The 20,789-nt window shown below is 42.2% G+C and overlaps 1 protein-coding gene across 1 annotated transcript in view; it reads left to right on the top strand.

Annotated features, from left to right (window-relative positions):
• LOC148034072 (protein PSK SIMULATOR 1-like) overlaps positions 1 to 20,789 on the top strand; it is a 207,740-nt gene that overhangs the window by 107,398 nt on the left and 79,553 nt on the right. Inside the window, exon 5 of the mRNA XM_087682064.1 lies at positions 20,528 to 20,621. Coding sequence (XP_087538190.1) covers positions 20,528 to 20,621 — 94 coding nt within the window. The remainder of the gene's footprint in view (positions 1 to 20,527; positions 20,622 to 20,789) is intronic.

The raw sequence follows: 20,789 nt of genomic DNA, 5'->3' as shown, positions 1-20,789 counted from the left end.
CTCAAAAAGCTTGGGATACACGTGATGCACAAGCCTTATCGCTGATTGCTTTGGCAGTTCAGCAGTCCATCATCCCTCACATTCATTCAACATCTTCTTCACGAGATGCATGGTTGACTTTGGAGCATATGTTTGCAGGAAAGAATGAAACTCGGATCTCTTTCTTGAAGAAAGAGTTAGAGACTTTGAAGATGAATGAGGGTGATTCTATGCAGGATCACTTGAATAAGATTCAGGACTTGAGGGAGCAGCTCATGAATGTAGATGAGTACTTTTCGGATGCACAGTTTATCCACCACCTTGAATTCCTTATCTTCTTCGTACTTGTCTTTTCATACTGCATTGAACCTCACAATGAGGATTGCCGAGCACCCACTTACTTTTATTCAGCTGGTTAGTTTGCTTCTAGAGGAGGAGCAAACAAGGAAAAATAGTGGTGTGGATGCTATAGTCTCTGAGCAGGCTTTTGTGGCAAGACAGAAAGGCAAAAACAGCAAGGTGAAAAATGCTCCACAGAGTTCTGGCACTTCAGGCACATCGCAGAATCAGACACAAGGGGGGACGCAAGCTAAAAAGGGAAAATGTCATTATTGTAAGAAGCCAGGCTACTATATCACTGAGTGTAGGAAGCGCATTGCCAGAGAGAAGAAGAAGGAGTCGGGAATGTCTGTTTCTACTACTCCTTCCACTGCTAGTGAGTCCGCGTCCTTTGTTGTGGACAGGAACTATTGTTTTTACACTTGCAGTTATGACATCTCTTGAGCCGATAGAGCACTTAGCTCTACAGAGGATGCTGACACTTGGTTCTTTGACAGTGGTGCTTCTAGACATATTACATCTCACAGAGATTTGTTTGCTGTAGTTAGTGCACCTCCCGTTGGGAAATCTGTACAGTGTGCCAATAATGTATCATACCCTGTTCGTGGTATTGGGGAGATTCAACTCACAGCCATTGATGGCTCTATTCTCCGTCTGCAGGATGCTTTGTTTGTGCCTGGAATCAAGAAGAATTTGCTTTCTATTTCTTCTTTGGCACGTTGTGGTTTGTAGGTCACATTTGATGATGACCGTTGCATGGTTAGAGATAAAGAACGCATGACTTTGGTCTTGACAGGATCTTTGTGTCATGGTCTATATGAGTTGGATGCTCTTTCAGTAGATTAGTCGGCATACTTGACATCCACTCTTACTCCTGCTATGATACAGGCGGAGTTATGGCATGCTCGTTTGGGGCATGTAAACTTTGGCAGCTTGATGCTTTTGCAGCGTACTCAGATGCTAGATGGCTTACCTCTCTTGGAGAGACCTCCTGAGCACTTATGCGAGGGATGCATTTTGGGGAAAATGCATCGTTTCTCATTTCCCCGTGATGTTGCTTTCAGAGCAACAACTAGATTGCAGTTGGTGCATTCAGATGTCTGTGGGCCTATGCAAACCATGTCATTGGGTGGTTGTTATTATTTTGTGACATTCATTGATGACTTTACACGTTTTTGCTGGGTCTACTGTTTGAAAAAGAAGTCAGAAGTGTATGATGTATTTTTGGCTTTCAGTGCACTTGTTGAAAATCAATCTGGATGCAAAGTTAAGACTCTCCGTTCGGACCGAGGGGGGGAATACATGTCCTCTATGCTGAATTCCTTTTTGAAGCAGAAAGGCATAGTCCATCAGTACACTACTGCCTATACTCCACAGCAGAATGGGGTAGCAGAGAGGAAGAATCGGTCACTCATGGAGATGGCCAGATGTATGCTGAAGGCAAAGAGCTTGCCTCATAGTTTTTGGATGGAAGCAGTCATGTGTGCTTGCCATATTTTGAACAGATGCCCTACCAAAGCCTTGAAGACCATCACACCTTTTGAGGCTTGGAACAGCCGTAAACCTTCTGTTGGTCACTTTCGTACCTTTGGGTGTCTTGCCTATGCCCATATTCCACAGGTACTTAGAAAAAAGTTGGACAACAAGGCTGTTAAGTGCATTTTTATGGGATATAGCAATGAGAGCAAAGGCTACAGACTCTACGATCCCGTTACAAAGAAGGTTTTTGTCAGCAGGGATGATGTTTTTGATGAAAAATCAGAATTATCCTTGGCTGGTTTGGACACATATCAGGCTGCCCGTGATGTTTTTGAAGGGCTGCTGCCCATTACTTTTGGTGATTCAGCTGGAGCTTCAGAAAATGAACCTAATGTTCAGCCAGCTGCTTCTATGGAAAGTGCAGAAATTCAGCCATTGGCTGATCGGAATATTCAGCATAATGCTGAAACTGAAATTCAGCAAGAGCTTGCACACAGTCAGGAAGCTAGACAATTACCTAGATGGTATTTGCAGACTATGCAAGATAGTCCTTTGGATGCACCCATGGCTGGTCGTACTGCATGATTCAGCACATACCATGGAGTTTGTTATGGCAGCAAGTACTTTTGATAATGAAGAGCCTGAATTTTATGAGGATGCACAACACAGTGTGCATTGGATGGCAGCAATGCAAGCTGAATTAGATTCTATTACTAAGAATCAAACTTGGGATTTGGTGTTCTTGCCATTTGGGAAGAAAGCCATTGGAACGAAATGGGTCTACAAATTGAAAAGGAAAGCAGATGGATCCATTGATAAATGCAAGGCACGGCTTGTAGCTAAAGGCTACGCACTGAAAAAGGGCATTGATTATGAGGAGACATTTGCTCCTACTTCCTGTATGACGACCATCAAGTCTATGATTGCTTTGGCTGCACATTATGGTTGGACACTGCATCAGCTAGATATCAAGACTGCATTTTTACATGGAGAACTTCAGGAGGAAGTTTATGTACAGCAGCCCATTGGTTTTGCAGTTGAAGGCTCAGAACATTTGGTATGCAAGCTCAAAAAGGCACTATATGGTTTGAAACAAGCTCCTAGAGCTTGATATGCAAAAATAGATGCTTTCTTGCTTGGTCAGGGGTTTCTAAACAGCTCATCTGAGTCTACCCTTTACGTATGTAAAGAAGGGGGATCTATGCTGATTATATGTCTTTATGTTGATGACCTTTTGCTCACTGGAACACATGCTGATCAGATTTCAGCATTCAAACAAAATTTGCAGCAAACTTTTGACATGTCTGACTTGGGAGTTTTGCATTACTACTTGGGCATCCAGTTCATACATGATGCTCGAGGTATTGGGCTATCACAGTCAAGGTATATTGGGCAGCTTCTTGAGAAGTTTGGCTTACAGGATTGCAAGCCAGTTTGTACCTCCATGGAACCTGGACTGAAACTGTCATTACATGATGACAGTGATTTGTTTGATATACATACATATGCTCCTGCAGTTGGACGTCTTATCTATCTATGCAACACTAGGCCGGACATACAGTTTGCAGCTTCAGCTTTGAGCAGGTATATGCATCAGCCACGTATGTCACATTGGCAAGCTGTCAAGCGTGTTTTTCGTTACTTGCAGGGTACTCGATCTCTTGGGTTGCTTTATGCCAAGGGGAGACTACTGCAGCTACATGCTTACAGTGATTCTGATTGGGCTGGTGATTTTGATACACGTCACTCCACTAGTGGCAATTGTTTCTTTCTTGGCTCTTCTTGCATTTCTTGGCTTAGCAAGAAACAATCCACTGTTGCCACATCATCATGTGAAGCTGGATATAAGGCAGCTTTCACTACCACAGTTGAATGCGTATGGCTTAGACGCTTGCTAGCTGATTTGGATGTATCTGTTACGGAGCCTACTCCTTTGTTCACTGACAGTCAGAGGAACCCAGTGTTTCATGCCCGCACGAAACACATTGAGATCCATTATCACTTTGTCAGAGAGAGGCTACATGCAGGTGATATCAGCCTTGTCTATTGTCCTACCACCAATAATGTGGCAGACATCTTCACCAAAGCTCTTCCTTGTGACAAATTTGAAGCATTTCGCGATGCTTTAAATTTGATATCCTTTGGTGGCGGATGATCCTTGTACTCTTGATCACTCTTCACTCCAGGGAGGTTTGTTGGGTATTTGACTCACGCCTCACTTACGCCTATGCTCATATGGAAGTGTCGGTGATCAGTAGGACACTGAGGTACTGTTTACTCTCGGTAGGAGAGGTTTTTTTCCCCAGACTTATAGTCTTATTGTCTTATGTGCTTATGTTACACACTTATGGGTACTTAGTGTGTGCCGGGTGTGAACACCCCCTACAACCCTAAGTTTAAGGGTTGTACTTTGTACTTTTTGGTTACTCTCTTTCAGTCTATTCTCTTGGGTGTCGTGCTTCACTCTGTCTCTCTCACTCTTACACTGTCTATTGAATCTCAGTTGCACCTCGATCCTTCCATCTCACATTTAGTTGGTTCAATTTGCAGCCCATAGGTAGCTGCATCATTTGCTGTGTAGACATTCTTTATAGCTAAATCTTCTAATCTTTTCTTCATTCTATCTTTGCCAAAATTTGGCTCCAGTGGAAGACCAGTTTCAGCTGCATGAATTTTTCCGTCTTTTCAAAAGACGAGCTTCTGTGCTTTAGCCTCACGGAAGGTAGAACACTCCCTCTTGTCATATTTTTGGTTGTCACACCAAATACAACGTCTCTTAAAGCTTTCTCTCATGGGTCTTTGAGTTGATGATCGTCCTCGTTCTTCAACTTTGACATCCAGCTTCTCCACCTTGGAACTAATTTCTGTAAGATTTAGATGAAGGTCACGCATGCTTTTAATGAGTTTATCCATGATATCATTTTTAGAAGGAACAAAAGAAAAAAGAGTTGGTTGATTAGTTAAAGGAATAGGGGATTTTGAAGGTGAAACAAGCTCCATCAATGGAGTTGTTGAAGTTGAAGTAGAGCACAATCTTAGTTGCATCCGCTCTCTTTGAGGAATCATGTTAAGTACACCAATAACATCTGTCCATACAGCCTTGACTCCTGATTCGGAGGTAGCATCTTCTACGCGATCAGCAAGCTTCTCTTGCAAAATGGGATCTGTAGCCTTAAGGAATAATTCAATCTTTTGACCTTCCATACTCTGTTGGTCTTCAGCATCAAGTTGTCCAAATTTACTTTCAAATTCATGGTATAAAGCGGTTGAAGCTAAACCTTTGTTGGGTTTCTTAACCCAATCAGTGAAACTTTTCTTAACCCAAGAAGAATTCTTTGTGTAGGAATTTTTTGAATGCAGCCCAATCCGCATCTCGCTGAAAAAGACCATGGATTTTTTCTTGAAGACCATACTTGGCTAGTCTGGCAAAATAGCGACTCCATGCATATTGTGGTACACCAAAGAAAAGCATTTTCTCAACATACAAGCGAATGAAAACAGAGACATTTTGACCATTAAATTGTTTTAATTCTCGCCCAACTTCCTCTAGGGCCTTGATAGGTGTGGAATCAATCTTCTCTTCGTCTTGCCTTTGTTGTTGTTGTTGTAACATTTGGATTTGTTGTTGCTGAGTCTGTTGCAGTATGCGCACGAACCTGTTGTAGAGTATCTCCTGAAGAATCCCCCATCTTGGAGTTCTCTTACACTGACCTTCATGTCGGGTTTACCAATGTCGCAGCGCGTAGGGTTAAAGGTCACCACTAGGGTTTAGTAAGGAAACTGGACAAGATAGATGGAGATGTGTCTTCAAGAGATAAGTAGATTATAGTGAATGTTTAAAGGTTCAAGAGGTACTTTACGGTCAATCATAGGGGTTTGAGAGAAAAGAATGTATAGGGTTTCAAGAGGTTAGACTCCAGAGATGGTAGAGATAAGAGAAGAGTTGAAGGTTTCAAGCCAAGTTCTTGAAGATGTTGATAGAGCTTCCAATTGCATGTTCTTAGCAAAGATCACGAGTATTATCTCATAAGTTTTAACTCAAATTAAGCTTGTTTTCTTGACTCTAAGAGCCAAAAAAAAAAAGAGTACAATATGCTGTTATGTATCATAAATAACTCTGGATCCCATTATTTATACATGATGCCATAGCATAAATAAACTTTGTATGATTACATTCAATGTAGACTGTTAGGGAGAAAAGCTTATGAGTCAATTACAAGGCTTGTAGGGCAAAGCGACTTGCGTCAAGAGAGCTTCGAATTGAGTTTTTGATAAGGATAAGTTACCATAGCTAAGAAATAAGAGAAAAAGCTTCTCTTAATTCAATTCAAAGCATCTATGAATGATCTACAAACATTGCCTTGCCATAGGGGCACATAATACTTGCATACTTTGACAAGATGTCTTCTGTAGAGTAAGAAATGAATTAAAAGAACAATATTGTACCTGATTCTCTGAATACGACTAAAGATATTAGTCCCAAATCAGCCCAAATATCTTCCAGAATTCACCTCTGATGATATCATAAACTTCCTTCAATACGGTGTCGGTGCGTATGTGTCGAGAGTCCACCACGGGGGTAGGAGATAGCAGGGTGAAGGTAGATTCAGGGAGAGGAGTAGACATAAGAGAAGGGGTTCGAAGAAATTGAAGACGTAAAAAAATACTCCCAAAAAAGAATTAGAAAATGTAGAAGAATACTAACAGAGATGAAGCCTGTCAATTTCTTTCAGCATTATGAGAAGATAAAACTCTTGTAGACAAAAACGTGTATAAAATAATACCTTCCTCTATGCAGTTCAGATCACCAATTTGATGCATCCATTGGCTTCGAAAGGAGGGTAAAATACTAGCACACCTAGCGAGAATTCTGTCAGATCACTCCTCATCTCCCCCTTCGGAGCGCTGTTCACTGCTTGAAAATAGCGATCGCGTGTCGCGCGATTTTGTCAATCTCTCTTTTTACATAAAATCCTCTCAAATTGGCTGAAAGCTACATGCTTTCTTTTACATGTCATCCTAATCTAGAAGTTGTCTACTATTTTATGGATTTTTATAAGAGATAATATCTAAAATGTCAAAAATTGGCTAAAACTTATCCAAAAATCTAATATTTTTGAACCATGGATACTAACACTACTATCTAAAATGGCATTGGCTCTCTAAATCAATAAGAAAGCCACACTCTAGATTTTTTTATACGGCGTGTGCGTAGCGGCACGACAACGGTAAAGGTAAAGGTGCTTGTGATGTATCGTGATCATAGCACACTGGAGTTGAAGAAGCCTTTTTCAACTCGCTTTGCTGACACGTGGTTATTGCTAGAGCGCCTTTATGAGCTGTGGTTCGACAGTGGTGTTTAGTCTATGGAATGAGTGGGATGAGCATGAGACAGAGGAGACCAAAGCCATGCAACGCTTGTGCCTTAATGAGCAGTTTTGGCAAAAAGTTTGTGCCGTTGTCATTGTCGTGACTTTCTTTTATAGGGTGTTACATATGAGTGATTGCGAGGGGTCCACCATGGGTCTTTTTGTTTACTTCTTTAGAGCGGCATTGATGGAGACACGTGCTTGTACAGAGATCACAGAGACACACCATACATATGTTTTAGAGATACCAGAGAGGAGATGGGCATGGATGCATAAGCCCATCCATGGTTTTTCCGCATTGGTACATTCGGCCTACAAGTTGGTGGTGGTCATGAATGATAGAGAGTTTCATTCAGACCAACTTACTTATTTGGCTCATGCGGTCCTTGTGAATGACCACAATGCAGTGTTGGAGGAGAAAGGATGCTATGTAGATTAGAGAGGGCATGCCACTTTTGCTTTTCCCACTTGTTTGAGGAGAGAGTCACTTGTCGAGCCTTTATTTTAGTGGCAAAATTTGGATATGCATTGGAGACCCTTTAGCCCTTAGCCATGAGGATCCTTGCGTAGGATTGCTCTTTAGGTGCATATGAGAGAAAGTGGAGTGCCTATTCTCTTATTCACACAAAGATTCGCAATTGGCTTAGCACATGACAACTAGAGTGGCTAGCCTATTGCCGCTCTAACTTACGCATGATGAGGGCTATGATGAGCATGGATAGTCTGAAGTAGGTAAAGTTTAAACACTTAACCATAAAATTTAAAATTTGTTGTTTTAAACTTTGAACTTTGAAGTTTATACTTTACAATTTAGACTTTAGGATTTACAATCTTACGTGCATTGTGTATGTGAATATTGACACATTCAAGTTGGCGGGTGACACTCTTTCGAGTGTACATCAGGAGGTGGATGAGGAGATGATTTTTTGCAGAGCTCTAAAGAGAGGTTATAGCATTGGACACTCGTGACACTCATAATCAGCGTGCTTGTGGCGAGGAGTTCGAGTATGTGGTAGCAAGGGCATGGTCATTCGATGCCCTCCAACATCGAGAGGGGTGGTTCAAGTGGCTTGCAGAAATATGTAAGGCGGGGCTCTAGTAGTTCACATCCTATGCCTCATGATGACATCTCTCCCTTGTCTACACAGCTACCACCTAGAGAGCTACCATTTGATGATGATGGTAATGAGTATGAGTGTGTCTCATCATTTGATGCCGAGGAGTTATCTTCAGGCTCTCTTGATGAGCACTGAGATGGTTTTGATGATGATGATGATAATGGTGATGATGATGGTGATGATGATAGTGATGCCTCATCATAGATTCATAGGTCTCTGTTTTTTTTGTATCTACTATCATTGTATCCACATGCACGATGCCACTATGATACACTAGATTGTAGTTCTATTGTATGTTTTGCGCAGCTCATGCGATCATGATGGTCACATTAATGTTTTCATCTTATTTTGTAATGAAATGGATATTTCCACTTTAAACATGTATTCTATCATTTAATGATTTATGGTTTTTAAAAAAATCATGTTTTTTTTTCCCGTACTAATATCATACCGTACCTTATAAAATCATAAGGTACCATTTAGTATTGTATTTTATCGTACCGTACCATATTGTACCTTTCATACTTGACAACTATGGATCACATTGCTTGCTTCAATTTGTAAAGAGCTTTCTGCAAATGAAAGATCTTATGTGCTTCACATTGCTTGCTTCAATTTGTAAAGAGCTTTCTTTAAATGAAAGACCTTATATGCTTCACAAGAGAAAATCTCAGAGGCTGCTCTATATAAATTTTCTCCTGAAGATAACTGTTTGAAAATGACCTTTTGATGTCCATCTGATAAATGGGCCAACTATGGTGAGTGACTAGCACAATTAACAGTCAGAATGATGTTACTGTTAGCTGTGCTGTGGATGCAAAGATCTCCTCATTATCGATGCCATGGTTTTGTCGAAAACCTTGCAGTACAAGGCGAGCCTTATATTTATCCAGAGTTCCATCGGCTTTCATTTTGGTCCTAAAGATGCACTTAGTCCCAATGACCTTTTTATAGCTTGAACAATCCACCAAGGTCCAGGTTCGTGGCTCTAGTCAAGACTCTGAATTTCCTTTTCCACCAAAGTCTAGGATCGGTTCTAGTCAATGCTCTGAAGCTCCTTTTCCACGGCCTCATGCCACTAGTCAATGCTCTAAAGCTCCTTTTCCATGGCCTCATGCCATTAGGGATGCTTTAGAGTCTCTTGCTAACTCTCTAGCTCTGCGTGTGCTAGGCAACATGTTGTGCAAACAGATACGAATGAGGCAGTATATGCAAGTTGGACAGATCTGCTTGAGCCTTTTGGGTTGAAATCTGGTTAAAGAATCTCGAATTCCACATAGTCAGCTGATACTAGTGAGATAACAGCCTATAGGTCCCTAGGAGGAGGCCAAGGAGTTGAAGACTCTTCAGATGGGTCAAGAGTGGATAGTTGACTTGCCTTAGATGATGCTATCTCTCATGATGTGAGTTGAGGAATCGGCTCGGAGGCTAGTGCAGTAGGTTGCACAATATTTGTCTCATTAAAAACTACATTTCTCGGACTAATCACCTTGTTCATCCAAGGATTGAACAAGCGATAGGCTTTCAGCTCGAACGAGTATCCTACATGTTGAAACAAGAGCACAACTGAGAGGGATAGAAGTCGAATAGGAGTCAGCGAGTGAGAGAGTGTGGTAGCTGAAGAATGAATGAGCAAAGTGATAGTACGAGTCGATTAGAGTGTACCAACAATGTGTTGGTACACAAAGAATAAAATGTATTTATACTTAGGGCACGTAAAGGGTGCATTCACATGTACAATGTGTGTGTACTATACACGGGGTTTATCGGGCCTTTATCCCAACAACCTCCCACTTAAAGGTTAGATGTGAACCTCTAGCTAGTCAACTCCCAGTAGTCGAATGCAATGCTCGTGCTGAGCTTTGCTTAGTCTTTTAGTGAGAACATCTGCAGGGTTATCTTGTGTTTTAATCTTGGTCAATGTGATTTGACCATCTTTCAGAATCTGTTTGATGAAGTGATATCGCACATCTATATGCTTTGTGCGTGAATGATACATGGCATTCTTAGCCAGATACACAACACTCTGGCTATCACATCCCAAAACTGCAGTACCCTTAGACATGCCGAGATCATCTGCAAGTTTGCTCAACCATATAGCTTCCTTAGAAGCTTCAGTAGCTGATATGTATTCAGCTTCAGTGGTACTTAGTGTAACAATGTTCTGCAACGTGGAACACCAAGAAACAACCCCACCAACAACGGTAAAGACACACCTGCCGGTGGATGTATGAGTGTCTAAGTCACTTGCCATGTCTACATCACAATAACCTTGGAAACTAAGTGCACCCTGCCCATAGCAAATACTTTTTCTTTGTGTATCCTTAAGGTATCAAAGAATACACTTGACAGCCTCCCAATGTGCTTTGCTAGGATTTGACATAAATTTGCTAACAACTCTTACTGCATGAGCAATGTCTGGACGAATAGCAACCGTAGTATACATAAGAGAGCCACAAGCTGATGCATAAGGAACTCCCTTCACAGCATTTGCTTCCACGTCATCTTTTGGGCTGTTGGCTTTGCTAAGCTTGAGATAAGGAGGTAAGGGTACCCCAAAAGGCTTAGCTTCAGCCATATTGAATTTGTCCAGTAACTTTCCAATGTACTTTTCTTGAGATAAAAACAACAATTTCTGCATTCTATCTCTATGAATCCTCATGCCCAAAATATGCTCTGCATTCCCCAAATCTTTCATGGAGAAAGCTGATTTCAACTGATTTTTGAGAGCATCCAAGCTAGTCATTCTTTTCCCAGCTAGCAACATATTATCCACATACAAAACAAGTATGATGGGGCTGCCATTTGTATCCTTTTTCATGTACAAGCAATGATTTGCATGGCTGCGTGTAAACTCATGAGATAGCATAAAAGTGTCAAACTTTTTGTACCACTGCCGTGGTGCTTGCTTCAACCCATACAAGCTGCCTTTTAGCTTACACACCATCTGCTCTTTTCCAGGAACTACAAAGCCCTCGGGTTGTTTCATGTAGATTTCCTCATCAATGTCACTATGCAAGAAAGCTGTTTTTACATCCATTTGATTCAGCTCTAAGTCCAATACAACAGTAAGAGCAAAAAGCACACATAGAGTGGTCATCTTTACAACAGGTGAGAAGATCTCTTGAAAATCAATCTCTTCCTTCTCTGCATACCCTTTGGCAACCAGTCTTGCCTTGTCTTGGGTTTCCCATCATATGTCTTTACTTTGTACACCCATTTGTTTGGAAGTGGCTTCCTTCCTTTAGGCAATGACACAAGTTCCCAAGTATCATTTGCATATAGAGATTTAATCTCTTCCTGCATAGCTAGCTTCCACTTACTACTGAACTCACATGACTCGGCCTCTTTGTATGTAAGAGGCTCACCCTCATCTGTAAGCATCACATAATGCAAGGAGGGGTCAAACCTATGTGGATGCCTTCTTACGTGTGTAGACCTGCATACCCAATGATCAACATTTCCAGGAATCGGGTCTATATCTGGAGGGATATTATTTTCAGCATTTATTGGCTGCTGTAAACCATTTTCAGTATGTTGTTCATGCTGTATAGCACATTCATTTTCATTTCCAGCACCTGCATTTTCATAATCAGCAAGCCTATCTTGCTGTCCATGACCTCCTTGTGCTTCTATTTGCTGTCCATCATCATCTGGCTCAAAAATAACCGGTTGATCATCAATTTCAGCCTATGGTACAGCACCATGAGGCTCATTTTTTGCGGTACCCATAGACATGCCGAGATCATCTGTAAGTCTGCTCAACCATATAGCTTCCTTAGAAGCTTTAGTAGCTGATATGTATCCAACTTTAGTAGTACTCAGTGCAACAATGTTTTGCAAACTTTGAAACTTCACCTTTTTTAGATCTTTATTAGAGGCTAAAGAGCCTTTCAACAATTTTGCCTCATTAAACACAACATTATATCTGCGAATAATTTTCTTGGACTGAGGTAAGCACACTCTGTTAGCCAAATCACTCTCTTCACCATAGCCCATGAAAATGCCTTTGGTGGATTTTGGGTCAAGTTTGTTTCTTAGCTCATCCTTAACATGCACAAAAGCATCATAACCAAATATGCGTAAATGGTCATATGAGGCCGATTTGCCAGACCAAACCTCCTCAAGGATGCCATTATTCGAGGACCTGTTTGGATAGGGGTTGCAAATATGTACCGCGGTTTTGAGTGTCTCTTCCCAAAATGCACGACGGAGATTAGCAGTGGACAGCATGCACCACACTCTTTCACATAAAGCCCTGTTATATCTTTCAGCCACCCCATTTGAAGAAGGGATGTAAGGGGCTGTAAGCTCCGTCTTAATACCAAGCAAGTCACAAAAGGACTTGAATTCAGTCGATGTGAACTCACCCCCATTATCAGTTCTCAAGCATTTTAGCTTTCTACCTGTTTGAGTGGTCACAAATGCATCAAAAGTTTTAAAAACAGCAAAGACTTCACTTTTATTTTTTAGCAAGTACACCCAAATCTTCTTGGAACAATCATCTATAAAGGAGACAAAATATACAGCACCACCCAATGATTTCACGGGCATACTACATACATCAGAATGCATGAAGTCCAAGACATTGGACTTACGAGAGACACCAGAGTAAAAGGGAAATTTTATTTGCTTTCCAAACTGACACTCATTACAAAAATCAAGTTTAGAGCATTTTCCATGAACCCTCTTTAGAGAGGTAAGGACATCAAGTCCTTTTTGGCTCATATGGCCTAATCTCTTATGCCATAACTCCAAGTGGTTGCAAATTTTAGCAACTGCAAGAAACTTTCCATTCAAGGCTTTATAGTGCAAACAATACAAAATGCCCTTCTTGGTTCCTTTTACAATTAGCATGGAACCCTTTTTCACTTTCCACAAACCACCACCAAGCAATGTGGTGTAGCCATGCAAGTCAAGCTGACTATCAGATAGTAAACTCTTTTTAATGCCATGCACATATCTAACATCTTTCAACACAAGCTTTTGACCATTGTCCAAAGACATGTGTATTGTGCCAATCCCATCAATGCTGCAAGTATGGTTATTTTCAAGATACACCTCTCCATAACTGCGTGCATTGAATATAGCAAAACACTCCAAGCAAGGAGTTACATGGAAAGAGGCATCAGATTCTACAATCCAAGTCTGAGCGACACCATCATAACTGACAAAAGTGCATCAATCACATCAGCCTTCGTAATCTGCATATCTTGCATGTGACATACAAGGGCATCATAATCAAGTGCATATAATACATCAGCCTGTGTATCTAAAAGCTCCTCTATGACCACACTAGAGGCGACATTGGTCTTTTCTTTGCCTTTGGTTGTCTCCGATGCATCTGTCTTATCTTTCTTCTTCTTTATATATTCTGGATTCTTCTTTCTCTCTTGTTCCTTCTTGTAGTACTTGCAATCAAGTTTCTTGTGGCCCTTCCGACCACAGTGATAGCAAGTAATATCACTCTTTTCCTTTCCTTTTCTCTTGCTTCTGTTTCTATGTCTTGCATTTGCATTTTTTTTTTCCGCTCGGCCTCTTACATTGTAAGCTGAGTTGCTGCCTTCTCCACTAGACATACATCTAATTTCTTCATTCAAGATAGAACCCCTTACCCCATCATATGAGAGATTGGGGTTATTGCTGAGTGAAACCACCAAGGTCTCCCAAGAGTTAGGCAGTGTCATGATAAAAAAGATCGCCCTCAACTTATCATCAAAGTCCAAATTTGCATCTTTGAGCTGCTTTAGAATCCTTGTAAATGCACTCAAATACTCAGCTGTAGGTTTTGACTCATCCAATCGCATATTCACCAACTTGCACATTAAGTGCATCTGATTAACAGGTGTGGTGATCTCATAAGTGGTTTTCAGCTTCTCCCATATTGCATAACCTGTATCTAAACCCTTAATGTCTATCAGAATGTCATCAGTGATACCCATCTTTATGTAAGCCACAACCTTTTTATTTACTTTGGTGCCCAATTTGCATTAGACATTAGTACGGGTTTATCTTCCTGCAAAGCATCCTCACAATCCTTTAGGAACAAAATGCCTTGCATATGGTCTTTCCAAAGGTCAAAGCCATGACCATCAAACTGTTTGATCTCCATCAAACTCTTGATGTCTAAACTGGAAGAAGTTGTAGCCATTTTATCAAGAACACAAGAGTAAATGCACTAATCTGCAGAAGCACAAGCTGAACCAGAAAAATACACTGCTGTTCTTTCTCAACCAGAAATAAATCTCTATTGTTCGTACATGAAACAACCACCACATAGGAAAAAATGCAGAAATTTATCAAATTTTGCGCAAATCCCCAAAATTTCAAGTCCAAAATTACATAAATGTCAGCCAATCTGACCCAATTGAGTAAAACTTTGGCAATACATGAAAAGCCCCAAATTTTTGGGATCTAATGTCAGGAAATTTTGCTCAAAGGGGATAATTTTTGACTAATATGGCAAAATCCCCAAATTAATTTGGGTCACTGCTCGCAATGTCTACAATTTTTGACTTGAAAGTCACTGAAGGAATAAATGATGTCAAATCTGGGAAAAGCCTCAAATTTTTTGGCTCGAATCTTCACAGATCTGAGATTTGTGTCTTCGGCGTATGAACTTCCGCCAAGGAGAAGGAATTCAAGAAAGGATTTGAAAGAAAATAAAGGTTAGAATTTATGAAATGATTGGGGGGGGAGGGGGGGGGGGGGAGGTGGGTGGGTTCGTTGACCCTGCCCCGTCACATTTGACGCTTGCCCGCTGGTGCCGCCTGCTGCTTGTCGCCCGTCACGCATCGCCCGCTACCTGCAGAGGTCGCTTATCCGTCGCCCGCTACCAGTTGACGTCTGCTGGTCTACGTTCTTGTCAACCTCTTTGCACGTTTGCTACCAGTTGACGCTTGCTGGTCCACGACACAAAACACGACTGGTTCACAACACAAATGGTCAGAAGCCGTCATGCCAACATCCATTGGAGAGGGTCGTCACACCAACATCTGTCAGAGAATCGTCACGCCAGCATCCGTCACGTGAGAGAGTCGTCACGACGCAAGCATCCTGTCACGAGAGAGAGAGAGAGAGAGAGAGAGAGAGAGAGAGAGAGAGAGAGAGAGAGAGAGAGAGAGAGAGAGAGAGAGAGAGAGAGAGAGAGAGAGAGAGAGAGAGTATATTAACGTCTCTAAAAGGCCAATGTGGCCTATGAGACCAAAACAGTACATACAATGATGATGGTGTGTTTCTCATCTAGAACGAGAAGAAAGATGAAGAACATGCCTATAAGACTGAAAAGGAAATGAAATGAAATGAAATAGTGTCCCATAAAGGGAAACATGTCAGTGATCTGAAAGTGAGAGTAGAGAAAGGAAAACCCTCCATCAATGATATGTCTGTTCTCTAGGGAAGTGTATCTCTGCATAGCTAAGGCGTCTTGGCATCTGTCTCCTGTGGCGCTCAATGATGGCTTTAATTTGTCTGTAATGTGGATGTCTAGGCCTTCGTCCGGGTGGACGTGGGCGCCTAGACCGGCTAAGTGCCACTGCTCTATCCAAAGGGACACCTACAGAAGATGAGGTCCAATGATGATGTATTCCTGTAGGCTGTGTGGCAGTAGTAGTGGTATCTGCCATATTCTGTCGTGTATCCATGAAAAAGTCAGTGACTGCTCTCTGTCTATGTGAGCCGAGCTGTGGGGGCCTCCTACTCCGTAGAATTGTTGCTCTGCGCCTCTGGAGCTCCAAGAGGAAAAATCCCAAGCATCTCTGATCCTCATACTGCATGATCCGTCTCAGGGGTCCAAAACCCTCTCGAAACAGACAGTGGTATCTACCTCGTATGTCGTAATATACAGTGCATCGGCAGATGTAGTGTTCCTCTGTCTCTGGCTCTCTGTCGCATAGTGGGCATATGCGTTCTTCTGTCTGTATACCCTCCCATCTGCCTGTCTCAATCCTCAGGTGGTGGGATGAGGTGCGGATCTGACCAATAGCTGTGCGTAGTCCATGAGGCAGCTGTGTGTCCATGTAATTGGGTCGGGTGATGAAACCATCCTCAGATACCTGGAGGAAGTGGGTCTGGTAGTGTGCCATCCTCGTGCCATGGGGCGAGGGGGGTCGGATCCAGGTCTTCTCCGTATCTAACTTCAGTATGTCTGCTCTAATCACATGGTTTAGCTCTGATCGGCTTAGGTCAAGTGTAGGGCAATCCAGGCTATAGTCAAAGGGGGGTAGTCTGTCAATCTGCAGACCATGTAGACGCATCCATGTGCTCATCTGAGCATACCAACAGTGTCTGTCACCGTCTGCTGCTAGTTGTCTAGAAGAGGCCAGGGCTAGCCGTGGGTATCTATCTTGGGGGAGTCCCATAGTCTATGTATGAAAGTCACTGCCTGAACCAAGGCCTCAGCCACCATGGGTGATGCCCCCAACTCAGCTCTGATAATCTCATGTGGGGTCGAGCTCTTCGCTCGTATCATGCGTGAGATCATCATGACCAGTGGTCTTTCCATATGCTCCCATCCATCATAGTATTCCTTCTCTGGTCCATCCTGGTCTCCCAAAGGCTGTCTCCTCGTGTGAAACAGACTCGGACCCCAAATAGCTGCCCCATATAGGAGTGTGGGTGTAACCAAGGTGTCAAAAAGCCACAGTTTGGTGCGCGGCTCATGGAATTGTATGTGAGCACATTGCCTCTCCAATGCCCCTAAGGCTGCATATGCTTTTGCCAAACGAGCCTCTGATGTCTCTCTCCAAGAGAACTGTGGTCCCTTCAATGTGACCCCCAAATAAACATACTGCCTAACCATCTCCACTGGCTCTCCGTCAAAAGTAAACTGGTGCTCAGCTCTTGTCACCCAAGCAGCTGAAGTGTTAAATACCATAACTTTAGTTTTCCCAAGGTTCACCTTAAGATCTCTATCTCTGCAAAAAGCTGATAATGCATCCAAGTGTCTATTTAGTCCCTCAGGTGAGTCAGATATAAGTACAATATCATCAGCATAAAGCAGTAATGGTATCAGCACTCCAACTAGGCTGGCTCCGGCCCCACCTGTCCTATCCACATATTCTGAAATTTCATCTATATACAGCCCAAAAAGTGTCGGTGAAAGTGGACAGCCTTGTTTCACCCCAATGGTGCTATTGACTGTATCTGAGATGCCCTCAGGTGTTCGTACTCTGCCTGTCACTGTCTCATATAGGGCATAGATACTCCACTGTATCTCTACGGGCACATCAATGTTTTGCATTCTTTTCATGAGTCTAGCACGTGGCACTGTGTCAAAGGCCTTGCGAAAGTCCACAAAACAGCAATAGATCTTTTTCTTGAATGCCTTGCCTTCTTCAATGATTGCCCTCAACGTAAAGATATGGTCTAGAGTTGTATGTCCCCTCCTGAAGCCAGCCTGGCCTTTTGACCTCAGGCCATGCATCTCGGCCCATTCACTCAACGCTTGTTCCACGATAGAGCCATATATCTTGGCCAGCATGTGTCCAATCATGATAGTTCGGTAGTTACTAGGTAGCGCGGGGTCTCCACTCTTAAAGAGCGGCACAATAATATGGTCTGATCAACAGGTTGGAAATCCCTCACAAACTGCCCTATTAAAGATGTGAGCCAGCGTTGGTGCCAGAATATCACAGGCATGCGTGAAGTGTTCAACCACTAAACCCTCATGGTCTTGGGCTCTTCCATTTTTCAGCTTCCATATGGCATTCCTCACTTTTTTTTCTGTGAAAAATCTGCAATTTGCTGGTCTTGAGGTTGAGGGGAGTGGCATGGGCTCTTGGCCAGGGATATCATAGAGTGTGCAAGCATATCCATGCCAATCATCCGGTCTAGTAATTTGTAGGGGTGGCTGGTTCTCATGCATCTTTTTCCACGCTCTCTTGCTGTCCTGCCCCAAGAACATGGAATACATTTCTGTTTCTAGTCTGCTCAAGTATTCCTGCTTCTTTTTGCGTACCAACCGTCTGAAGAGTGTTCGAGCATGCTTATGGGTGCATATACCAAGTGCCAGCTCTCGCTGAAAACGTGCTCGTGTCTCTCTGCACTCATCATCATACCAGCCATTCTGTGGAGCATTACCTCGTGGAGGTTTATCTGACGGTGTAGTGTGTGGGAAAGCGTATGCTGCTGAAGTGTGTATTATCTCGGCCAACTGTCCTGTAAACTCATCCAGAGAGGCCTGTGTGTCTAGCTCCCTCAATGCATCTCGCACAGTAATGCTGTATATGTGTGAGGTCGCTTCCACAAAATCATAGCGTGGTAATTTTGGTATATGTGACTGTGCTTCATGTATATGCCCATATTGCATTGTGAAAGCTAGAATAGCATGGTCTGCTACTAATCCAATTGGTCTGTCCGAGATTTCAAAACTTTTTATGTCAGGTAGCAAGTTGGGTGATCCAATCAAATAGTCCACTGTGCTTGACCCCTTCTTGTTATTCCAACATGTGAAGCCATTAGATCTTGGCCACTGTGGTAGCCCGTTAAGGATGGCCAAACCATGTGCACTTCCTAGTGCCAGTAGGTGTGTTCCATATTCTGTTCTCTCTCTATCTTGGGCTGATCTAACTAATCCCACTTCATCTAATGCAATATCTCTGAACATCTCATCACTAGTGTCAAAGAAAGCAGATTGGTTGTTTCCTGTGCGTGCATTAAAGTCTCCTGCTAGTAGAACATCCCCAATTCTCATGTATCCCATTATGTCCTCATATAGTGGTGTATACGGGGATGCCTCTTTAGGGGCAAACTTAGAGTATGCAGGGGGAAAATAGCATATGGCAATATACATGTCGCGAGTTCTGCTTGTACGTAACCTGATCCACATGTATCTTGCCTCTACATCTCTATGTACCACTTGGACTGTATCTCGGAGCTCTTCTCTAAATAGAATTGCCACACCTCCTGATCCCCTCGTCCCTCCAGGCCGTCTAGGCTGAGGGCGATATACACTTTCCCATCTGTATCCATATACATCAGGTAAACGGCTGTCTTTACATTGATGTGTCTCAGTATACATAGCAATGTCTATACCTTTGAAAGTATCCTCAAAATAACCTACATCTGTCTTAAGGGAGCCATTGCAACTGAGAGAGAGAGAGAGAGAGAGAGAGAGAGAGAGAGAGAGAGAGAGAGAGAGAGAGAGGACAAGGATAATCTTCGCAAAGCATTAGATGTTTGGACTCTCTTTAGTCATGCTTCTGGTCTTCATATCAATGCTTTGAAATCAGCCATTCTCAGTTGCACGGAGTCAGATTTGCAGTCATTGGACTGGCAGCGAATGGTTGTTCCCCGTGGTTCCATTGTCACGCATCTTGGGTACGCTTTGGGTTTTGATGTTCGGCCAAAGCAACTAGTAGAGTGGATTTCACAGAAACTGGTAGCTAAGTTTCTGTATTGGAAGTCACAGGCTTGGCCCTTCCATGTTCACTTCAAAGTGGCTCAGACAATTATGTTACCAATGCTCACATATTTCTTGCCATTGCTGCCTTAGACTACTACTATATCGCTAAGAATATCTGGTCACTCTTGTCAGTGGTTTGGCGAGCAGTGGTTGGTTTCTCGCTAAGCCCTTTTGATTGGGTTTTGTGCGGCCCAAATACCCCACACCGGCACAGTCGCATATGAAGATCTTGTTTCACTTTCTCAGATATCGGGTATGTTGGCACAATCGGACCATTGGGAATGCTTTTCTTTTTGATTCAGCCTCTAATGTTCAAGGACATATTGCTAGGCTTAAAGGTCTCTTGCATTGGCAGATAGATCTCATTCGGCACTCTGAATTACTCCTCGGGAGGACTTACCTTCCTGGCATATGGTAATTTCCTCTGTGTCTTTGCCATGACTTTTGTAACTCTTTTTTCGTTTAGTACTTTATAAATATAACATCCATTACGGAAAAAAAAAAAGAGACATTGAGAGAAGGAGAACGAGAAATGAAATAGTGACTTTCTTGGTTCCTAGATATAGAGCATGGTAATAATTTGCAGGAGCAAGGATATTTTTATTTTTCTAGAAGTGATATTAAGGTGGCTTATAGGTGTTCAAATAAAAATTCAAAGTTCAATAGTCCATTAGCTTTTACTTGTTAGTGTGCAATATTGTGCTAATAAATCATAACACATAGCTTTAGTTTTACAAAGATGGTACAATTTTGAATGCTATGAGTCATTTTCATACTAATATGGGAGGTTGTCTTAATGTTGTACATTTTGTTGAGATGTGCATTATTTCTCGTGGCAGGACCTATATCATGAATGGAGCTCCTTGGAAAGGTTTGAAGCAGAAATTCGTAGGAAGCTACAAGATGAGGACTTGTATAGCAATTATTCAAGAGGTGATTCTTTATGTTTTCTTTGACACATCCTTCTATGCTTTAAGTAAAGACTATCCGTATAAATAGTACACATTGCTTTTAGTATTTCAAGTGCTAGCCTTGGGATGGATGTAACTATAACCAAAGTACAAGTGGCAAAAGAAATCTTTGAAACCAATTGTAACACCA

This window comes from Lygodium microphyllum, chromosome 7 (genome assembly GCF_053477565.2).
Source record: "Lygodium microphyllum isolate KBCC chromosome 7, Lygodium_microphyllum_v1.1.10, whole genome shotgun sequence".
Taxonomy (NCBI): domain Eukaryota; kingdom Viridiplantae; phylum Streptophyta; class Polypodiopsida; order Schizaeales; family Lygodiaceae; genus Lygodium; species Lygodium microphyllum.
The sequence above is the reverse complement of the archived record's forward strand: the minus strand, read 5'-3'. Positions and strand labels throughout refer to the sequence as shown.